The sequence below is a fragment of the Macaca mulatta genome, chromosome 9 (genome assembly GCF_049350105.2).
Source record: "Macaca mulatta isolate MMU2019108-1 chromosome 9, T2T-MMU8v2.0, whole genome shotgun sequence".
In the NCBI taxonomy this organism is placed as follows: Eukaryota; Metazoa; Chordata; class Mammalia; order Primates; family Cercopithecidae; genus Macaca; species Macaca mulatta.
In genome coordinates this window covers 113,489,556-113,512,633 of record NC_133414.1, presented here as the reverse complement: position 1 = coordinate 113,512,633, position 23,078 = coordinate 113,489,556, and the positions used below count along the sequence as shown (strand labels likewise).

Genomic DNA, 23,078 nt, shown 5'->3' with positions numbered 1-23,078 from the left:
TGCTATTCTTTCCCTTCTGTATATGACTATCTAATACAACACACATAAGAAGTTAGACCCAATCAGGAATTTTTGTTAAAGAATCAAGTACGAAAATGAATACTTCTTTTCTTCATGTCAATTTTACAGGGCACAGAATTCCAGTTTAATTCATACCAAGCTATAGATAATAGGTTTGCAACAAAGGTCTGGAGGATTAGAATGGTGTACCTGAGAACTTTAAAAGGCACATGACAGATAACCCAGCAGGAGAAGGTACACTGCAAAATTCCATTTCCATGTGATGTACTGCATCCCAAAGCCCAAATAACTATTTCAATATAATAGACTTGTTCTTCAGAGGACTGGTCATGAGAATAAGCTTAGAAAAGCTCAAAACTACTCAACACCACTCCCAGGAAAAACAAAACTCATGAGTATCAGCTCCCAATGGTAAAGTATTACAGTTCTTGGACAGCTAAACAGCCACACAAAGTCAAGAGATTGGTCTTTTTTTTTTTTTTTTCTCAATGAGTCATTTGCAAATAACTTGGGCTTCTCTCTTCATGAAAAACGACAAAGGAAAGAGCTTTCTGAATGGTGTCTACTAAGATTTTGTAGCTTGGCAGCAGACATAAAATACCAAGTCTAGAAACGCATACAAACAACAAAACACTACCCTATAAAGCAGAACAATAGTGAAAGAAGGTACAAATAGTTGTGGCAGTCACAAAACATCAAATAATGATTCCTGAATAGTGCAAAAAGAATTCCTGCAGTACAATGGCCTCTACTCGGTACAAACAAAGATGGCAATAACAAGAAGGTAATCTCATAGTATAAAGAAAGTAACAGTATCTCTCCAGGCTCCAGAGAATACAGGTGGGTCTTGACTGCCCACAGCCAGAATTTGTCTCATAAGGACAGTCATCCGAGAAGCTCCCATCACCTCTTTAAGGTTTTCATCAATTCCATCCTTTTGGTTTGTGTTTCTTATACTGGGGCAACACCAGGCCCCCCAAGGGTATCTGTATCTCCCTTCTGCCATTAGAGGTACTGTTGAAGTTAAGTCAATTAGGAAAATCCAATATTATTCAAAACAAACAAAATAAGCAATAAACCCTTATCTAGAGTGAAGAGTTTGATTTTTAGGATCCACCATGAAAAATTTAAAGAAAAAATTAAGGAAATCTGATTGTCTCACAATAAGATAATTTGGTTTACTCTAAATATTAGATAATGCCACACTTTCGCCTGTGAATGAACATTAGCCGCATCATAGACATGTCAAAATACTCAGCAATAAAGGAGCCTGTTGTTTCAAAACTTGAAATAATTATTTAAGTAACTAAGCAGGCATCTGGAGAGAGAAATCAGCCTAAGATGTCACTTCTACAGGCAGACTATTTCCAAATAAGACTATTTCCAAAATAAGATAAAATGTAGCAAATTCAGGTCCTCTCTACTTTTCTCACTGAATGTATATAAAAGTTGGAAAGGCAGAAGGTGATCAATAGATTTAAACGTTGGCTAAAATATTTTAAAAATCCATAATTACACTGTTTTTAAAAGACACAATCTTTTTTTATATATATACTTTAAGTTCTAGGGTACATGTGCACAAGGAGCAGGTTTGTTACATATGTATACATGTGCCATGTTGGTGTGCTGCACCCATTAACTCGTCATTTACATTAGGTATATCTCCTTATGCTATCCTTCCCTCCTCCCCCCACCCCACAACAGGCCCCAGTGTGTGATGCTCCCCTTCCTGTAAAAGACACAACCTTTAATATATTTCCAATATTTTGTTCATGCACTTTTAATTCTGTGCCTAATCGAGGCTTAATTAAGAAAGGGTCACTTTCAGCCAGGCGCAGTGGCTCATGCCTGTAATCCCTGTACTTTGAGAGGCTGAGGCAGGTGGATCACCTGTAGTCAGGAGTTCGAGACCAGCCTGGCCAACATGGCAAAACCCCATCTCTACTAAAAATACCAAAATTAGCTGGGCGTTATGGCTCATGCCTGTAATCCCAGCTATTTGGGAGGCTGAGGCAGGGAGAACTGCTTGAATCCAGGAGGCGGTGGTTGCAGTGAACTGAGATCGTGCCATCTAGCCTGAGCAACAGAGTGAGACTCCATCTCAAAAAAAAAAAAAAGAGAAAGGGTCATTTTCAGTGTGCCTAATGATTTCCATCTTTTCTCTAGGTTGCTGCTTATCACTATCAGCATTTTAATTTTACCAGTGTCTATTATTTTATAGAATAAGGATAAAATGCAATAAAATAGTCAAATAATTGCACAAACATATGCTGCTGTGAAGATAAAGATGTTGACATCATTGAAACTGAACTGTTAACTGGCTGGCAATGCTACTATATAATAGCTCAAAATGAACATTTGTTCAACAAGAGTCCAAATTTCACATACAGGATCCACTTCCGAGGGGATCATCATAGTTTGAACTGAATAAAAGCCAAATGTATAAAATTTGAGGACTGCTCACAAATCAGACTCTGCATCTGTGTGTGTGTGTGTGTGTGTGTGTGTGTGTGTAAATGTGTGGTCCGGTTAATTATCATTATTTCTCTCTGAATACACAACATGTGTGTATGTACGCACAGGTACTACTAGAAATAATTCAATGCTTTCTCGCCTCCCACCCCATATATGCTATTCAATAGTTTTCTTCAAATTATCTGTCTATTCAGTCATTAATTCAGCAAAAGTATCAACTACTATACTTGACGCTGGAAACATGAAATGAACAGAACATAGTGCTGCCCTCAAGGAACTCACAGTCTAATGGGAGAGAGGGACAAATACACAAACAACTATACTAGCTTATCAGTGCTATGACGGGGATGCTCTGGGTACAGATCCTCTGACTAGTTTGAGAGAGAGAAGATAAAGATCAGGGAAGACTTTTATTCTAGCTCAGCTTGAGCTGAATCTTGAAGACTAGGTAGATAAAGGCAGAGAGTGGGTAAAGGACAATAGGTGTTTGTAGGGGGGTTTTTCAGGTAAGCAGAACAGTATATGCAAAGGCACAGATATATAAAAGAACACTGCACCTTTGGGGAACTGAAAAATTTGAAATGACTAACAATCACATGACAGGGAGGTGGTGGTGAGATACAAGCCAAATTCAAACTTTGTTCAATTCAAAAACATGTGAGCAGCTATCCATGAGATAAACAGTGACCAAAATCAGTATTACCAGATGATGAATGTAGAATTTGAGCAATATGATATAGGTGAAATGCAGAAATTATTAGTATCACTGAAATGGCAATCTCTGGGAGGACATTTAAAATCCTTCCTTCTTTCTACTTCTCTGTATTTTCTACAATTAATATTAAATGTTTAAATTGTATATCTCATAATTTAATTAAATGGTAATAAAAATACTTAAAAACAAAACTATTATTTGGGCGTGTGTGTGCACACAGGCACACATGGATAGATAAGTCATTCCAGATCAAAGGACACTAACATGTTAATTTAGCAATAATTATCTTAAAGTGGAAGGCATATGGGTGATACTCTTGTTTATATATTTACCAAATAACGTGTATATTCCATAATAAACAATAATTCATCTTATTAGGAGAACAAACAATTTCCCCACAAACAAACAGATAAAAACATGTTTGATTTGTCATTCCCTGCAAACCCCTAAGGTGAGGAGTGTAGCTGGGATAAATACAAGTCAAATGTTAACATATACACAAAAAATAACTAAATTTATTATACAGAAATTGTACTATACTGAAATTATTCATATACAATGGGAGGGTAGCAGCTACAGAATGAGAAGCATTTCTGTCACAGTATAATTTTCCTTATGGTATTGTTTTGTAATAGAATTTGAATGTTAATGTATATTCAATTTGATAATCCATATTCCTCTAAAATCTCAAATGTAAAATTAAGTTTTCCATATATATAATGAATAATGCTTAATTTTCCTAGTATTGCTCCATTTTAACATTTCACTTTGTACATGGTAAAATTCAGTAGACTTGTCAGCATTGTTAAGTAATAAAATACAACATCTCTCCTGAATTCAATACAATTTCAACCTTTGACATGGAACCCTAGCTAATTGTAAAATATCATGTTTCACTTAGCTCAAGATTTTCCTAAAATTACTAGCTATACTTGATACCTAAAGTATTCTAGGACCATATAAATCTACATATATATATATATATTTTTTTTAATTATTATTATTTTTTTAATTGAAACAGGTCTCACGCTGTCACCAGGCTGGAGTGCAGTGGTGCAATCATGGCTCACTGCAGCCTTGATCTCCTACGTTGGCCTTCCAGGTAGCTGGGACAGGTGAGTACCACCACAACCAGCTAATTTTTTGTAGAGACAGGGTCTCACTATGTTGCCCAGGCTGGTCTCAAACTCCTGGGCTCAAGAGATCTACCAGCCCTGGCCTTCCAAAGTGCTGAGATTACAAGCATGCATCACCGTGCCTGGCCCCTTATTTATATTCTTACAGTTAGAATTTCATTTCTCTTCTCTTTCAATATCTAAAGCAAAATAAAGAATCTTAATTACTCAGTTATTTTTAATTACTTTAACTCTATTGCTCATTCTCGTTTAATATTATAGATTATAGGATCACCATTTGCTGGAGATGAGCAAATGATTCCACCAAATATATCTACTGGTAATCAACAGAAATCTAATCACTCATACACTTTCCAGGATAAATCAATGGAATGATGAAAATAAAAATATCTTCAAACTAAACATATCCCCATAGAATCTATTTGAACATCTTTTTTCAGCATCTTCCCGGTCACTAGTTTTCAAACCATCTCAATGCTGTGGTTTCAATTTAAGCTACTGGGAATAATCCAGCAAATTCAGCAATGACTCCATAGCTCTTCCTTCCTTATTGCTGTAAGAATTTTGACTTAAGATGCCTCAAACTTACTAAAAGAAAACAACGATTAAAAAAAAAAAAAAAGCCATGAAGCCATTACATTACTGAGACATTTCCTTAAACATATTTGTCAATATTAGTAAAAATGGGTATTCCTACTGTGATGACCACTTTGAAGAATTGCTTGACTGTCTCTTTTAAAGTTAAAAATACAGTTACTCTATGACTCAACAAATTCCATTCTTAGGCATGTAGCTAAGAGAAATAAAAATACATGCCAAAAAGAAAGACTTAATCAAAACTGTTTATAGTAGCTTTATTCATAATAGGCCAAAATTGGAAACAATCCAAATACCTATCAATAAATGAATGGATAAACAAACTGTGGTGTACTAACATAATGAAATATATTTAACAATAAAAGGGAACTACTGATATATGCAATATGGATAAATCTTAACATACTGATTGAAAGAAAACAGACACAAAGAATGTATACTATATGATGGCATTTATATGAAGTAAGTTCAAGAACAGGCAACACTAATTATTGGTGACAAATCAGAACAGTAATTGCATATGGGGGATGGGTACAGACTGGAAAGGAGTATGAGGAAACTCTCTCAGATTATGAAACTGTTGTGTATCTTGAAATTGAAGGTTACACAAAAGTATACATTTGTCAAAACTCACCTAAGAGTACACTTATGATCTATGTATCTCACTGTATGTAAATTTTGCCTAAATAAAAATCTAAGTAAATAATTTACCTAAATAAAAATCTAAGTAAATAAAATAAAATCTAAACCAGAAGGATGCAAATGCACTAAGACTGCTGTAATTCCAGTAGGTGGGCACAGAAAATATTAGATTCGAATCCAGTTTCTGCCTATTAGTTAACCAGCATTATCAAGCACCTGTGTGTGCTGAACCTGACACAGAACAAATTATTGAATTGATAGGATAAAACCAGTACATAAGCCCATTTTTGCTACATAAGACATAATAATAATCTTGTTAAGGCGGGGTTCAGTGACTCATGCCAGTAATCCCAGCACTTTAGGAGGCCAAGGTGGGCAGATCACCTGAAGACAGTTAAGAACAGCCTGGCCAACATGGCTGAAACCCCATCTCTACTAAAAATGCAAATTTAGTAGAGACAGAGTTTCAGCCATGTTGGCCAGGCTGTTCTTAGGCAGTGGTTTTTCACAGGCACTACAGCCCTGAACTCTTAGGCTTATATACTCCTCCTGCCTCAGCTTCCTGAGTAGCTGGGACTACAGGCATGCACTACTGTACCTGGTTCCTGCTCATTTTTTAAAAGTGTTTTTTGAAAAGCAGAATTTTTAAACAGTGAGGAAGTCCAATTTATCAGTTATTTATTTTATGGTTCATATTTTTTGTGTCTTAGCTAAGAAATACCTGCCTAACCCAAAGTCACAATGATTATTTTTGCCACATTTTCTATTAGTTTTACACATGTTAACTCATATTTAAGTCTATGATCCATTTCAAATTAATTTTTGTATACAGTGCAGTATAACAGTTGAGGTTCATTGTTTTGCACAAGGATATCCAATTGTTCCAGTATAATTTGTTGAAAAAAGCTGAGACCAATGGGTTTTAATACAATAACAGAGGAAGTTCATTGACAAGGCTTCAGATACTATACTGCAACTAATCTTCAAGAAACTGCAACTACCTGAAAAAGGTATTAAAATATCTTTCCCTTTCAAACTATATACCTATGTCAGGTCAGTTATTACTCATACATGTCAACTAAAATAACAAACCACAATAGATTGAGTGCAGAAGCAGACATGAGAATCCAGCTGTCTTTTCTTAATCCAGACATTAAAGAGATTCATAAAAATGTAATACACTAGTCTTAATTTTTTTTAAAATATATTTTTCATAAAAATGTTATTTGCATTATATGCCACAGGTTTATTATAGTCTTTAGGTGAATTAAAGCACATTTATTTTTCTTAATTCCTATTACAAATATAGTGAATATCAATAGATATAAGCCATATAAATGAAAGCACTTTGGGGTCCTCAATAATTTTTTAAGAATTTAAAGATACTGGATGCAAAACCAAGCTGCCATCATCTCTCTCTTCAACTACTGAAATTATCCTTTTTATAGCCAGCGTAACATATCTAAATGCATCTTCTTATAGCCAGAGTAATGCAAATCAGATCAGGTAAGACTTGTGTTTAAATCCTTTCAGTGACTTACTATTCTTAGCATCAAGACTAAACTACATACTTTGAATGGCTCATAAGACCTGAGTGATCAAGCTTCCCCAGTCTTTCCTCACTCTATTCTCCCTTTCTCTTTATTCTCTGAAACAACAGTCTTGTTTTCGGTAGGGTCCTTAAATGCACCAAACCTCACTGACTCTTGGGGCCTTTGCACTGACTCTTCCTTAGGCTGGAAACGTCCTCCTTCTCCTCCATTCCTATCTGTTATCAAGTTAATTCCTATTCATCCTTCAGATCTTAAACATTGATTACCTGAATTTCTTTACCTCAAACTTCAGGTTAGATTGGGTCCCCCTTTTATATATTCTTACAGCTCCTTGTACATTCCCTTCCTAGCATTTATCAGCTTGGGAGATTACACTTTTAGAATTATGTGATTTAATAGCTCTCAATCATTTCACAAAATAGAAATATAACAAACATCTATATATGTTACGTAAAGTATTCAATAAAATTTTGCCAAATACCCAAGATCAATAGTTCTCATCAGATTCTCAAAAGGATCCATGACCCCTGTGTAGTGAAGAATTACTCTTCACCAAAGAAAGGAATGGCCTTTGCTCTTGGCTATTGGAAAGCGGTCTCTGGGCCCCCGGAACTTCTTGTCTGGTATCTCTGTTTGCCTTAGAGATTTAGCTAGTGGACAAATGTGATTCATGTAGAACAGGAAGTTTTACAATTGGATCCTTCCCAGATTCTGCCCTGTGTGTCTCTTCTTTTGGCTAATTTTAACCTGTGTCCTTTCCCTGTAATAAACTGTGAGTATAATTGTTTTCAGTGAGTTCTAAGTCCTTTCTAGCAAGTTATCAAACCTAAGAGTGGTTGTGGGGACCTCTAAACAGGAAACTAGTTTCTGAAGTAGGAGCAGCCTTTTAGGAACCACTATTGTCTCAGACGTTGCAGACTGCCTAAACTAACTCCAACCCCAAAAAGGTTAAAAAAAACAACAAAAAAAACCCCAACAAACTAGACTATGGATTCTTCAATGGCAGAACCTTGTCAGTGTGATATGTAGTTATGTAGTTAAAAATATAAGATACAGCCAGGCTCAGTGGCTCACATCTGTAATCTCAGCACTTTGGGAGGCCGAGACAGGCAGATTACTTGAGCTGGGGAGTTCGATACCAGCCTGGAGAACATGGTGAAACCCTGTCTCTCCAAAAAAAAAAAAAAAATACAAAAATGAGCCAAGTGTGGTCATGTGCCTGTAGTCTCAGCTACCTGGGAGTTTGAGGTGGGAGGATAACTAGAGTCCAGTAGGCAGAGGTTGCTGTGAGCCAAGATTGTGCCACTGCACTCTAGCCCGGACAACAGAGCAAGACTATCTCAAAAGAAAAAAACTAAAAAGATATTTCATTTTGAAATAAATAAGCAGTCTCAGGATATCAATCACTCTCCAACAATAGCAATAATGTTTATAACGATCATGATAGAAACAGCAACCATCACTGCACGCCCTTACTATAGTATCCATTTACAGATAAGGAAATAAGGTCAGAATCATACCACTGGTGACAAAGACAGTATTCAAGACTTGATTTCGCTAATTTTAGAATTTGCATGCTTTACTATATTGTATCTCATAGTATAAGCCAAGGAAGTTTAATATTAAATTTTATAAAGGAAATTGAAAATCTTAAAATATTAAATTTTGTAAAGGAAAAATGAAAATCTCCAGTTTTATGATCACTAAATAGTATCATTAAAAATTAACAACTCTTAGCATAGGTTAGGAATGTGGAAAACCTAAGTTCCCCTCTTTTAGCTAAAATTTAGTCACAAGCATTCTGACACAGCCTATCTTTGAAATTCTTCTAAATAGGTTAAAAGCAGGCAAATATTAACATAAAAACTAATTTGTTGTGTATTACTATAAAATGCTAAACACAAATTCCAAATACCTGAGGTAGATAGATAAGACTCAGCCAAGAAAACAATCATGTATGGTACTTTAATCTGTAAGCAATGAGCACCAAGCTCTTTCCTACATTTTCCTCTACAATTTTCCACATTATTCCTCTATAAGTTTCTCACACATCCTGGAACTGACATCCTGCCCTCTAAGAAAGGCTGAGGGGTCTGGGTGCAGTGGTTCTTGCCTATAATCCCAGCACTTTGGGAGGCCGAGGCAGGTGGATTACCTGGGGTCAGGAGTTTGAGACCAGCCTGGCCAACATGGTGAAACCCCGTCTCTACTAAAAATACAAAAATTAGCCGGGCGTGGTGGCGCACAACTGTAATCCCAACTATTCAGGAGGCTGAGGCAGGAGAATCGCTTGAACCAGGGAGGCAGAGGTTGCAGTGAGCTGAGATCGCACCATTGCACTCCAGCCTGCGCCATGAAGCAAGACTCCATCTCAAAAAAAAAAAAAAAAGAGGAAAAAAGAAAAGCTGAGGAGAACTGGAATCTGTTAATCCATTAAACACTAGCTAGACTATCTCAAGGTGAATACTGTACCTAAAGGTCTCAAAGGTCTTTCCACCTAGAAATTAGAAATATTAATCAAGACATAAATAAAACAGTTGTTATAAAAATATATATATTTAGTAGTATAATTACCCGGAGTCACTCTGAAGAGAGAACTTTATATTTTGAGTAATCATTTTAAAAAAATAAGAAAATGTTCAAGAAACTGATTGTAATTACTTGATTGATTATACTAATTGGCTTTATGTAGGTCCAGAGCAAATATTACATACTGAACTGCTATTTATTGAGATTACTTTAAAATTTACTATCATACTTCTTCTTGATCTGAAAGCCAACAGTCAAGCTGTACTATGTCAATTTTTGTAACCAATCATGATGAAAATGTCTTAAGAGTGGATCAGTCTGGATCTACATTAAAAACTAATCATTAAAGGAGTACTGAGTGATATGAGATACAGGCAATACAAAGGAGAAAAGATGAATATAAGTAAAGCATGGGAAAGGAGGAGGAACACACTAATGAATCAGACACACACACTAATGCCCGCAAATAACCCACAGAGACAGAGAAAGTACCTGGAAAGCTGTGAGTGCGCCAGTCCCTGGGTTATACAGGCATCGCAGCGAAGGCATGCTGTCCGCCAGGCTGGAGCAGCCCAGCCACAGAGACCTGGGCATAGAGCACTGCAGAGAGAGGACAACTATGAGATGGGACAGTATGAGACAGGATGGCACAGATTACAGGAATTTTTAAGGCTTGCCTGAATACAATATTCCAGTTGCAGCTGACCTTTATGATAGAAACATCTTTAAGAAATACACTACTTACTGGTTCTAACCCCAGGGAGAAACCCAAAAGGGGCAGCAGTGGCCAAAAGGCAAGGGGGTAAAAGAAGTTATCGCTCAAAAAACCAAACATTTAGTCAAAAAAATTTTGTCCCTATTCTTCTATGTATCAGTCTAAAGGAAATCTACTTCTTAATCCAGTTGATCAATTATTTTCCTCTATGCACCTCAACTCAGTTCCCGTAAACTCACCACAGGGTGTAATACTGAGGCAACTAAGCAGAAAGAGGAGAAGTTCACAGAAGCGTTACAATATTAGGAATGGTAAATTAGAAAACAAAACACTAAAGAGGGTTTGTTTTTTGTTTTTTGTTTTTTTTTTTTTTGAAGGAAAAGAAAAAGTATTGTATCCCTATGGCTTTGACAGCAACAAACTCTGCACAGTTTGCATATATTTTATGTGTCTTGTTAGTCTGCTATTCATTAACCAAAATGCACAGTTACCATAGCAGCTGCCTCTTCATCTTTCCAGATGGATTAGGGGTGTGTGTGGGGGGGGTGGGGGGTGTAACAGGGGGAGAAGAAACAACCCAAACAGAAGGGAAAAACAACAAAGAAAGAGAGCAGGGACACAGAAAGAAAGAAAGGAAACAGAGAAAGGAGAGAGGAAGAGGAGAAGAGAAGAGAAGAGGACACCTAGAAAGCTGTTGGTATTAAAACCTTCTAAACAAACAAACAAAAAATACATAAGAATGTAGATATATATATATAATGGTGTATTCAGTAGTCAAAAGAGATAGAAATTACAATTTCTAGTAGCTCTAACTAATTGACATTAGTATTATTGCACCTATAGCTTTGAAGGAAACCATACCTTTCAAAACTATTTTTACATTCTTCATGTTTCTCTAAAAGTCTCCCAGGCTGAGGTTTTATCCATCAACTTGAGTGCTATTACATGTCTAATAATAACTAAAAAACTAAATACCTAATCACGATACACATAAAAACAGGGATACATATTTTAAAATATAGTAGTCAATATAGGTAACATTAAACCTTAAATTACAGACTTTGAAATACTTTACATCATCATAGACTTTTTTCTCCTTAAAACAATATAGTTGTAGAAATTAATATTGGGAAGCAAAATATAGTATTCACTGTTTACACCATCAAAAATTGATAAAAAGATAATGAGAGCTATGCAAGGGGTTTGTGCCTATGGTCCACGCTACTCAGAATACTGAGATGGGTGGATCGTTTGAGCCCAGGAGTTCAAATCGAGCCTGGGTAGCACAGCAAGATCCTGTCTCTTAACTAAATAAAGATAGATAATGGGCTGCAAATAAATCCAAAGGAGATCTATGTAGATCCCCTGCTTTTAGATCATTATCCTCATTTTATTTACCACCCATAGGACTACGCTTAATACATTATACTCATTTTATAGTTAAGGTGACTGATGCCCAGGAAAAATTAAGTATTTATCCATGATCATGAATTTACAAAGTAAGGAAGTAGGGACTAGAATCTTGGCCTGTTGCTTTCTAGTGCAGAACTCTTCCTCCTGCCTCTATCCATCCCTCAGTCACAAAGTGGACATTGGGCTTTAAAAGAAGGGTATCTGCTAAAGGAATCACTAGATAACATACCAAGCAAAACAGCTAAACTGCTTTGAACTACTCCAACAATCTCTGAACTTTGTTCACTGTTTCCAACGTTTCTTCACCTTGAGCTACAATCCATTTTATAAACAGCAGCTAAATAGAATAAATAATTGTCTTCACTTTGTTATCATGTCACTCTCATCAACAATTCATAAGGGCTCCCTATAACTACTGTACAAAATGCAAGCACTCTATCAATCTGACATTTCCCCCACCGCCAACATCAACTCACCTTCTCTAATCTTCTAATTGACCCGGGCACTCTAGCTAACTACCTACCTTGATACTTTGTTCAAATACTCATCTTAACCCTACTTCTTTAAACTTAGAATTTCCTTCTCTCTCTCACCCTGCCAATCCACATGTACCATTTACATCAATATCTCCTTAGAATTATGTATACTAATTTCAGTCTCTGCCAGTGGTTCTTAGCAGCAGAGATTCTCATATTGGAAGGAGAAGGCAACAGAAAAAGAATGGAGAAAATAGGGTAAAAAAAAAAGCTTCCTTGCTGTTGAGAATCACATTCTACTCATATTACTTCTCTGTAAGTATTAAGAATGCTTTGCTAATTTTTGCAAGTAAATGATATTAAAATTTTCTTAAGGCTAATATTTTAATCATTTATTCAACAAATACTTATTAAATGCTTTTCTGGTAGTAGATACTGTCCTGGGGCTGAATGTGGTGGCTCAATCCTATAATCCCAGTACTTTGGCAGGGCAAGGCAAGTGGATCCCTTGAGCCTAGAAGTTCAAGACCAGCCCTGGCAACATGGGAGACCCCATCTCTACAAAAAATCAAAAAAATAGCTGGGCATGGTGGCACACGCCTGTAGTCCCAGCTACTTGGGGAGGCTGAGATGGGAGGACTGCTTGAGCCAGGGATATCAGGGCATCAATGAGCGGTGATCACGCCACTACACACCAGCCTGGGCAACAAAGCAAGACCCTGTTGAAAGAAAGAAGAAACAGAAGGAAGAAAGGGAAGAAAGGGAGGGAAGGAAGGAAGGGAGGGAGGGAGGGAGGGAGGGAAGGAGGGAGGGAAGAAAACAAACAAACAAACCAACAAACAAACTGTCCTGGGCACTAGGGCTAAACAATGGACAAAAAAAAAAACCCACAAAAATCCCTGTCTTTGTGGAACTTACATTCTAGTGACTTTCTCTCAACCTTAAATTTGGGCATGGTGGCACATGTGTATAATCCCAGCTAGTCAGAAGGCTGAAACAGGAGAATCACTTGAACCTGGGAGGCAGAGGTTGCAGTGAGCCAAGACCAAGCCACTGCACTCCAGCCTGGGTCTATATTGAAAATCGTTGGCTGGGTGCGGTGGCTCACACCTGTAACCCTAGCACTTTGGAAGGCCAAGGCAGGCAGATCATTTGAGGTCAGGAGTTCGAAACCAGCCTGGCCAACATGGTGAAACCCTGTCTCTACTAAAAATACAAAAATTAGCCGGGTGTGGTGGCAGGCGCTTGTAATCCCAGCTACTCAGGAGCCTGAGGCAGGAGAAATGATTAAACCGGGGAGGCGGAGGTTACAGTGAGCCGAGGTTAAGCCACTGCACTCCAGCCTGGGCAACACAGTGAGACCCTGTCTTTAAAAAAAAAAATTCCTTAACATAAAAGTAACTCATTATTATAAGAAATGCGGTACACAGGCCAGGCATGGTGGCTCACGCCTGTAATCCCAGCACTCTGGGAGGCCGAGGCGGGCGGAACAAAAGATCAAGAGATCAAGACCATCCTGGCCAACATGGTGAAACCCCGTCTCTACTAAAAATACAAAAGTTAGCTGGGTATGGTGGCGCGTGCCTGTAGTCCCAGCTACTCAGGAGGCTGAGGCAGGAGAATCGCTTGAACCCAGAAGGCGGAGGTTACAGTGAGCTGAGATTGTGCCACTGCACTCCAGCCTGGCGACAGAACAAGGCTCCATCTCAAAAAAAAGAAAAAAGAAATGGAAATGCTGTACGTATGCAATTGGTTAAGGTTCTGTGTATGCTGGGTAGAAAAAAGTCTCACAGTCATTCAGAAGGAAAGACTGAATTTGAGAAAAAGAGAAGTCAGAAGTGGGTATAAATAAAAAGAGCATGAAAAACACAGGAAAATGACAAAGGAAACAGTGGAAGAAAATCGAGGAGGCACTGGAAGATAGCATGTCACTTCTCCTACTTCCCTTCACAAGAGGGCAGGTGACGTATACACTTTTAACCATACCAAAGCCACCTGCATGACAAGCACAGCTGGGTCTAGAAACCAACCAGAACTCTTTCATTCACAGACTTGGGGCTCTTTTTTAAATTAAAATATACATATTTATTTTTTGAATGTTCCTTGGTAAGTTTTTAAGGCCTTCCTCTCGTGAATGATTTGTTTCCTCCTTTTTACATAAAAATCTGTGTTATTTTTGTAGTACGTACTTGATAAATTCTCTGAGTTTACTTACTTGTTCTAACACTCTTCCTCATTCATTTATCCCTATCCTCCATCAAAACTACTAACAACGAAGAATTTGAAAGTGCTTACCCCATCCCCTTAAACTAAAATTCCCAAAGAAAATTATAATCAATAATGAGCCACATACACCCAGGAAAGCCACTAGATATACTGGTGTGATTTCCAAAATAGCATTAACTTGCAAACACCACACAGAGGATGCATTCCCGATTATTACAAGACAATTGGTGTGGTATGAAAACTGCACTTGAATATAGTCAAATCTGCACGTTACCATAAGATTTTATATATTACAGCTCAATTTAAAAACTAATCTTCAAATCGGTTTGCATTGTAACAATTAATCTTATCCATACTGGTAAATGCCACTTAACACTGAGAAAAAATATAATTACAAAATAAATGGAGTAGGCTATAACTTTTACTCTACCTCTTTCCCTTCTATCTTCACATTTAGAAGCATTTTCTAAACGAAGGGGAAAATAGCAAATTTGGGCAATGAGGAACACAGTGGAAAGGACTGCCATTTTGGTTACTATCCTTATTAATTCTATACATTTCAGGGCCATTCTGATTGGTCAGTTTCTGACAAATATGTAAGACGTTTTCTGCCCTTCAACATTTAATAAATAATGCCCTTTAAAATTTACCTTTAAAATACCTGAAAAGCACATAGTTTTCTACTGAAAGTTTGGACTGTTTTTGTTGTTTTTCCTTGCAAATTATATTTAAATTCCTAACATTTTCTTTTCATACTTAATTTTTTTTCCTTTCTTTCCTTTTACTGAGACAGAGTCTCACTCTCTTGCCCAAGCTAGAGTGCAGTGGCATGATCACAGCTCACTGCACCCTTGACCTCCTGGGCTTAAGCAATCCTCCTGTCTCAGTCTGCCCAGTAGCTGGGACTACAGGCATGCACCACCACGCCTGGCTAAAAAAATTTTTTTTAATTAAAAAAAAAAAAAAAAAAAAAGCAAGTTCTAAACTAAGCAGCAACTACACATTCTTTTGTTTAAATATTTAACTTCTGTTAAGTGTTAAATAACTTCTAAATCACCTACTCCTTAAATGCAGTCTCAAAAGCTATGACAAAGTTAATAGATATGCCTGCATCCTACACAAATCCAGCCCTGCACAGCACATATTAGTTTCTTCAGCTCAGTTCCCACCCACCTAACCTCACCCCAATTGACTCTCCTTTGCAAAATCAAAGAAAGTTGAAGAGTATAACAAGGTATTACAATTGTTGCTATCCAACTGAATGACTTCACTAGCCTTTAAAAAAGCATACACAGCACAGAAAAAAAATAAGACTGAATATGTTTTCTACTACCTGAATCAGAAAAAAAACTGAAATGTTGCAATGCGATAGTAAAGACATGGAATCAACCCAGGTACCCATCAATGGAAGACTGGATAAAGAAAATGTGGTATACATATACCATGGAATACTAAGTAGCCATAAAAAATAATGAAATCATGTCCTTTGCAGAAAACAGATGCAGCTGGAAGCCATTATCCTAAGTGAACTAATGCAGAAACAGAAACCAAACACCACATATTCTCACTTACACATAGGAACAAAACCTTCAGTATACATGGACATAAAGAAGGGAACAGACACTGAGGAATATAAAAGATGGCAGGACAAAAGGGGTAAAGCTTGAAAAAACTACCTATGGGTACTTTGCACTCTCTACCTGGGTAAGATTCACTCGGACTCCAAACCTCAGCATCGTGCAGTATACCTCTGTAACAAACCTGCACATATACCCCAATTTTAAAATAAAAGTTGAAAAAACAAGATTGCAATGAAGGGCCTCCAGCGCATCAAGAAGAATATAGTATCTAGTGCCCATCAGGTTTAATGGCTCAATTCATTTACACAAAGAACACTGAAAATCTCAACTCTTCCCCCTACACTTGGCTCTCTGGAGTAATGTCACAGATCCTCTTCACTGATAGCCCTGCAGGCAAAGGGCTAGCCTCAGCATTTACTATATGAAAGCAGAATGACAAAATCTCCTAAATTCAGGTCCCTGTTGGTCAACTTCTAGGAGTAATAGAAGCTATAATAATCAACAATAAAAAGATTGCTGTACTGAGAGTTTACGTATCCTTAAGCCATGGAATAGAAGAATTCCCTTTTCACTACTGTATCAACTAAGAAATTCAGAAAACTACAGTATTCCATAGTAATGTAATACATCAGACTTTACCTACAAATTCAATGATTGCCTCTTAAGAATCCCAATTTAGTTCACTCCAAAAAAAAACCTCCCACCTGTCAGATAGGATAATCATATCTACCCAGCCTTATTGCACAAGGTTGTGGTAAAACTAAAACAAGGATTCTTTTTTTTTTCTTTCACACAGAGTTTTACTCTTGTTGCCCAGGCTGGAGTGCAGTGGCGTGATCTCGGCTCACTGCAACCTCCGCCTCCTGGGTTCAAGCGATTCTTCTGACTCAGCCTCCCGAGTAGCTGGGACTACCGGCATGCACCACCACGCCTGGCTAATTTTTTATTTTTAGTAGAGACAGACGGGGTTTCTCCACGTTAGCCAGGCTGGTCTCAAACTCCTGAACTCAGGTGATCCACCCGCCTTGGCCTCCCAAATTGCTGGGATTACAGGCGTAAGCCACCTCGCCTGGTTAAAATAAGGATTCTAAAAGTTGTGAAGTACAAAAGGAAAAAATATAAATGGCATCATCACCAGGAACAGGCTTCCATGAATGCCACTTGCATTTCAAACTGTTCTGGGAAGCCACTTACTTTTTCATTACCAAAGTGGGCACAGGTGGAGTACAAAAAGAGGATAAAAGTTTACTGGGAATAAACTGTCTGCCAGGCATTGTACTAGATCCCTTAAGTACATTATTTCATTTAAGCATTACTATCTTGTCAAAGAATTATTAGTATTTTCACCTTAACAAGAGAGTACACTCAAGTTCAGCGAAGTTACAGTGCCTAAATGGCAATGGCAGAAAAATAATACTCAAACGTGTTTGTCTCCACAAATCCATAGACTCACTACTACAAAAACCTACTCTCAAGTAGTTTATACTCTATTTCAAGGAAATAAATTACTAACAAATAGTAACTACAAGGAAAAATTTAACAATGTACTAAATTGTGTTAGACAACAGTTACTAAAAGTTTAGGTAAATTTTCAAATATTTAGAAAAGCTCAGTCACAGACTTTAATTTTATTGTAGCACTTGTTACTATACATGTATAACAAACTAACAAGCTGCATCTGTATAACATTATCTGTATAACAAACAACCTTTGTTAGTTAGCTTTGTTAGTCTAACAATTCATTGTTCTGCAATGAATTGCAGAATGAGCTCTTCCGCAATTCATTCACTTGTATAACAAACTAGTAAGGTGAATAAGACCCAGAGAGGGTCAGGTAAGATGGCTCATGTGTATAATCCTACCACTTTGGGAGGCCAAGGTGGGAGGTCTGCTTGACCAGGAGTTCAAGACCAGCATAGTCAACATAGCTAGATCCCATCTCTATTTTTATGAAAAATTTTAAAATAAAACAATTTAACTTAGTTTAAAAAAACGAACAAACAGAGAGACCCAGGGAGGTTAAATAAATTACACGTTGATGAATATTTAGTAAGCAGCAAAGATGGGATTCAAAACTAGATATCCTGACTATCTACAACAGTGTTACATTAAAATGGCACTTTAAAAGTTAAACATGGAGTTATGGGTGCAGCACAGCAACATGGCACAAGTTTACATATGTAACAAACCTGCACGTTATGCACATGTACCCTAGAACTTAAAGTACAATAATAATAAAAAATAAAAAATAAAAATTTTAAATTAATTAATTAATTAATTAAAAAAAAAAGAAATGGGAAGCCAAAATAGTTTAGGGGCACAGGAATGACTACACAAACTAAAGAAAGAAATTGCACCCAAGAGGTTATTATATTCATTAAAGTCATGGCCATGGAGAAAATAACGTACATCAAAAGGACCAACAGGACTGGATGACTGATTATAACGAAAAATGGGAGATGAGTCAGAAATAACGTCAACAGTTCAAACTTGAATGACTAGAACAGTAGTGGTAGTGACAGACACTGGTAAACTGAAACTCGTTTGGAGGGTGCAGGGAGTAACTAAGTTCAGAAATCATGAATTTGATGTGATAGTAAACCTCTAGTACGTAAGAAAAATATGGCATGAAAATATAAGTATAAACCTGTAACGATTACAGAGATGTGGGAGTAAGTGACTTCTGTGTAATAACAAACTAAGTTAAAAGCATTTGTTGTAAAAATACCAGTGAGTTTTCCAAAACAAAATTTAACTGATACATCTCCCCCTTCTCCTTTCCTACCTGAACAGTTCAATAGACATTAGGTGAGTACAGGCAAAGTAGGTATCCAGCTAAGTGGCAGAGAGTTAACTACAGTGGCCCAATACAGGCTTTTGGAGTCCAAGTAGTATGAGAAGGGTATCTCCGGAGGGAAAAGGATGGGGCACATAGTTTCAGGTCCTAAGCAGAATGATAGGAAAAAAAAATCTGCTGGGAGGGGGACCCAGCATGAGGTAACAGCCCTAATGGAACAAGTAAGGCTTCCACATAGGAACCGTAACAGCAGTGAGCAGGATGATGAGGATGTCCACATCCACACAGGGCAGTGGAGGGTGGGGGGATGGCAGTGAGGGTTCCCCATGTCAGCAGAAGAAGGCATGCATTAACAGAGGGAGAGGCAGTGGTCCAGCAGTGAGTTTCAGACCCAGTGGAGTGAGGAGGGTGGAAGGGGCAGCCAAGTGCAAGCTGTCAGATCCCAAAAGGGTTAGGAAGGCATGCATATGAAGTATGGGGTGAGAAATAGAGTGAGAGATACATCAGCAACAAGAGATGGATTATACAGGAAGATTGATCAAATAAAGGTGGCAGATCAAATACAGAGGATAATAAGAGCTAGGTTTCTCATAATCAGAAAAACAAGTTACAAGTACAGAAAGGAAGAAAACTAGAATATTACATTGCTGAACTAGAACTGAGGAATTGAGGATGTTGTTGTAAGCTGAAAGCTTACAATGTATTACACAGAGAAATTCCTAGGTAAATAATACATTTATGATATACATATGGACACATATACCCACAGACACAGACTGACTACCAACTGAGAGGGCCTAGGAGCAACCTAATAGCAACAAACACATTTAATGATTCAAAATATCACTCTCCACTAAAAGGAACCAGAGCGCCTTAGAACAAGGTGAGGGCTTGGACAGGAAAGTTTAAGAGGAGCTTGGAGTATCTTCTTGAGGTGTTCAATGAATGACAGAGACATGTCAAAATAATACAGGGGCCAAAGTGAAAGGCTGAGGCAGGCTACATCTGGGAAAATTAGAATACCAAACTAAATAATGATAATAATGGATAACTGTGGCAGGCAAACTCTTAACATGGCCCCCGATAATTCCCACTGCTTGGTATGCATGCCCTTGGAAAAGGTGATAGGATGTCATTTTCCTAATCAGGTTAAGACTGCAACTTCCATCTTGCTAACAGACTCTATTGCCTTCTTGGCTTGCAAGCTTTGATGAAACAAGCAGTCATACTGTAGATGTCCCCATGGCACAGACCTGACGGTGATCCAGTCAATAAACAACTAAGAATTGAGGCTCTCAGTCCAACAGCCTTTGAAGAAAAGAATTCTGCCAGCAACAACAGTAAGCTTGGAAGTGACTTTTTCTCAAAATAAAACCTTCAAATGAGACCTCAACCCTGGACAACACCTTGATTATGGTCTTGTGAGAGAGATTCTAAAGCAGAACACCCAGGTCAGCTGTGCCCAGACTCCTGACTGAAAGAAACTGTGAGGTACTGGCCAGACGCGGTGGCTCACACTTGTAATCCCAGCACTTTGGGAGGCCGAGGCGGGTGGATCACCTGAGGTCAGGAATTCAAGACCAGCCTGGTCAACATGGGGAAACCCTGTCTCTACTAAAAATACAAACATTAGCCAGGCATGGTGGTGTGTGCCTGTAATCCCAGCTACTCGGGAGGCTGAGGCAGGAGAATTGCTGGAACCTGGAAGACAGAGGTTGCAGAGCCGAGATCGCACCACTGCACTCCAGCCTGGGCGACAGAGCGAGATTCCGTATCAAAAAAAAAAAAAGAAAAGAAACTGTGAGGTATTACGAGGTATTACACGTATGTTAGGTTACAGATATGTTAATTAGCTTGATTGTGACAAGCATTTTACAATGAATATGTATATGAAAATATCATGTTGTACGCCTTAAATATAATTTTTGTTTGCCAGGAGGGCGGGTCGGGGGAGAGCATGAGGGAAAAGAGCTGATGCATGCTGGGCTTAATACCTAAGTGATGGGTTGACAGATGCAGCAAACCACTGTGGCATATGTTTACCTACGTAACAAACCTGCACATCCTGCACATGTACCCCAGAACATAAAAAATATATACAAAATAATTTTTGTTTGCCAATTATACAGCAGTAAAGCCAGGAAGAAAAAATATAAACATGTATGTTTGGCAAAAAAACACAAATATGAGAAAATTCTAGAAGAGGTCTAAACTATTGCCAAGGTATATCATGCTCTCAGCTTGGGAGGTGGCATTCTGAAATACTGGAGCTCATAAAAATTTATTGAAAATAAGTACTAAGTTTTCATTTTTCTATATATTTTTGAAAAAATTAATATCGTAATAACTATTTGCCACTTAAAGTTTAAATACAACTCACTTGTAAATCTCCCCCCAAAAAATATAAATGTCTGTGTTTTTGTTTTTGTTTTTGAGACAGTCTTGCTCTGTCACTCAGGCTGGAGTGCAGTGGCACAATATTGGCTCACTGCAACCTCCGCCTCTCGGGTTCAAGTGATTGTCTTGCCTCAGCCTCCCAAGTAGCTGGGATTACAGGCGCCCACCACCACACCCAGCTAATTTTTTGTATTTTTAGTAGAGATGGGGTTTCACCATATTGGCCAGGCTGGTCTTGAACTCCTGGCCTCAAATGACCCACCTGCCTTGGCCTCTCAAAGTGCTGAATTACTGGTGTGAGCCACTGCACCCAGCCCAAATGTGTGTGTTATTATAAGCCACTCAATTTGGGGTAATTTGTTATGTAATAATAGATAACTAATAAAATAAGCCACTGAATAAAGTTGAAACCTATGACTCCATTAATGACATAAAAATTAAACTGGGGACAAGCATGGTGGGTCACACCTGTAACCCAGCAGATTGCTTGAGGCCAGGAATTAGAGACCAGTCAGAGCAACATTTTGAGATCCTGCCTCTACAAAAAGAATTAGGGGGGGAAAAAAAGGCATGGTGACACGCATCTATAGTTCCAGCTACTTGGGAGACTGAGGCAGGAAGATCACTTGAGCCCAGGAGTTACAATGAGGATCACGCCACTGCACTCCACCCTGAGTGAAAGAACAAGACCCTATCTCTAATTTAAAATAAAATGAAACAAAATATAAACTGGAAGTTTGATAAGGAGGAGGATGCTTAAATAATTTCAAAATAACCTCCCCACAAAATACTATTTCATTTTAATCGGAAAAATATAAAGTTAATTCTACAGTGGGGAAAAAAAACCCTGATATCTTAATCAAGTAATCAACATTAATATCACCAAGAATGGAACAAATTCACATTATGTGTCACCTCATAGTATTCAATAAAAACACAACATCTCCTCTGTGATATTCCTGTCGAAGACACCTAACCTGGATCTGATCATGAGAAAACATCAAAAAAACCCAATTTGAAAAATGTTCTGCAAAATAACTGGCATGTAATCCTCAAAAATGTCAATGTTATGAAAGCCAAGGAAAGACTGAAGAACTGTCCCAGACTAAACAAGACTAAAGAGGTATGACAACTAAATGTACATGTGATCCTGAACTAGATCTTTATGCTATTATATAAAGGACATTGATTGAGATTACTAGAGAAACCTGAATGGGGTCTATGGATTAGATTACAAAATAATATACCAATAATAATTTCCTTAACTCTGATGGTTGTTATTGGGTTATATGGGAGAATGTTCTGGTTTGTAGGAAATACACAAAGAATTCAGAGGTGATAGGACATCATCTTAGAACCTTATTCTGAAATGGCTTATGGGAAAAAAAACACAATTTGCATTTTACTTGCAACTCTTCTGTAGTTTGAGAATGTTTAAAAATAAAACATGGAACATTAATTAAAATACATACTGGGATTTTGCTTTTGGCCATAATGTAGTAATTGTTATCAGATTAAATTTCATGCAGAAAATCACAGAAGCTAAATAAAATATAGAAAATGGAAAGCATGAGAGAGAGAGAACAACTAATACAGCCAAAATTTTAGGGGCGAAGATCCCAGGCAGAAGGGAAATGCATTATGGTTAACCTGACATTCTGTATATAATTTTTCCCCTGCGGCATTTGCTGACTCCTAAATTTTACATGCAGAGAGTAAGATGCTGAAAAACCAAGTCTGAAGTGTATTTCAGCAGTCTCATGATGCTATGGAGCCAAAGATTGGAGTATAGGGTGCATATAGGAC

The 23,078-nt window shown here is 37.7% G+C and overlaps 1 protein-coding gene and 1 long non-coding RNA gene across 13 annotated transcripts in view; both read right to left on the bottom strand.

Annotated features, from left to right (window-relative positions):
- The window catches only part of BTRC (beta-transducin repeat containing E3 ubiquitin protein ligase), a 204,920-nt gene that overhangs the window by 119,609 nt on the left and 62,233 nt on the right, over positions 1–23,078 (bottom strand). For 9 of the 12 annotated variants that reach the window (XR_013398293.1, XR_013398295.1, XR_013398294.1 and 6 more), the window contains exon 2: positions 10,161–10,268. The exons of the other annotated variants lie outside the window; for them this stretch is intronic. Coding sequence is in view for 4 of the 9 variants with exons in the window: in XM_015148038.3 (XP_015003524.2) it covers positions 10,161–10,268 (108 nt within the window). In the remaining 5 variants the exon portion in view is untranslated. The remainder of the gene's footprint in view (positions 1–10,160; positions 10,269–23,078) is intronic. 12 annotated transcript variants of the gene reach the window in all.
- LOC144331278 (uncharacterized) lies at positions 4,196–9,070 on the bottom strand. Its single transcript, XR_013398316.1, has 2 exons — positions 8,948–9,070; positions 4,196–5,991 (listed from the first exon to the last, which is right to left on the bottom strand). It is a non-coding gene; the product is annotated as an uncharacterized LOC144331278 (long non-coding RNA).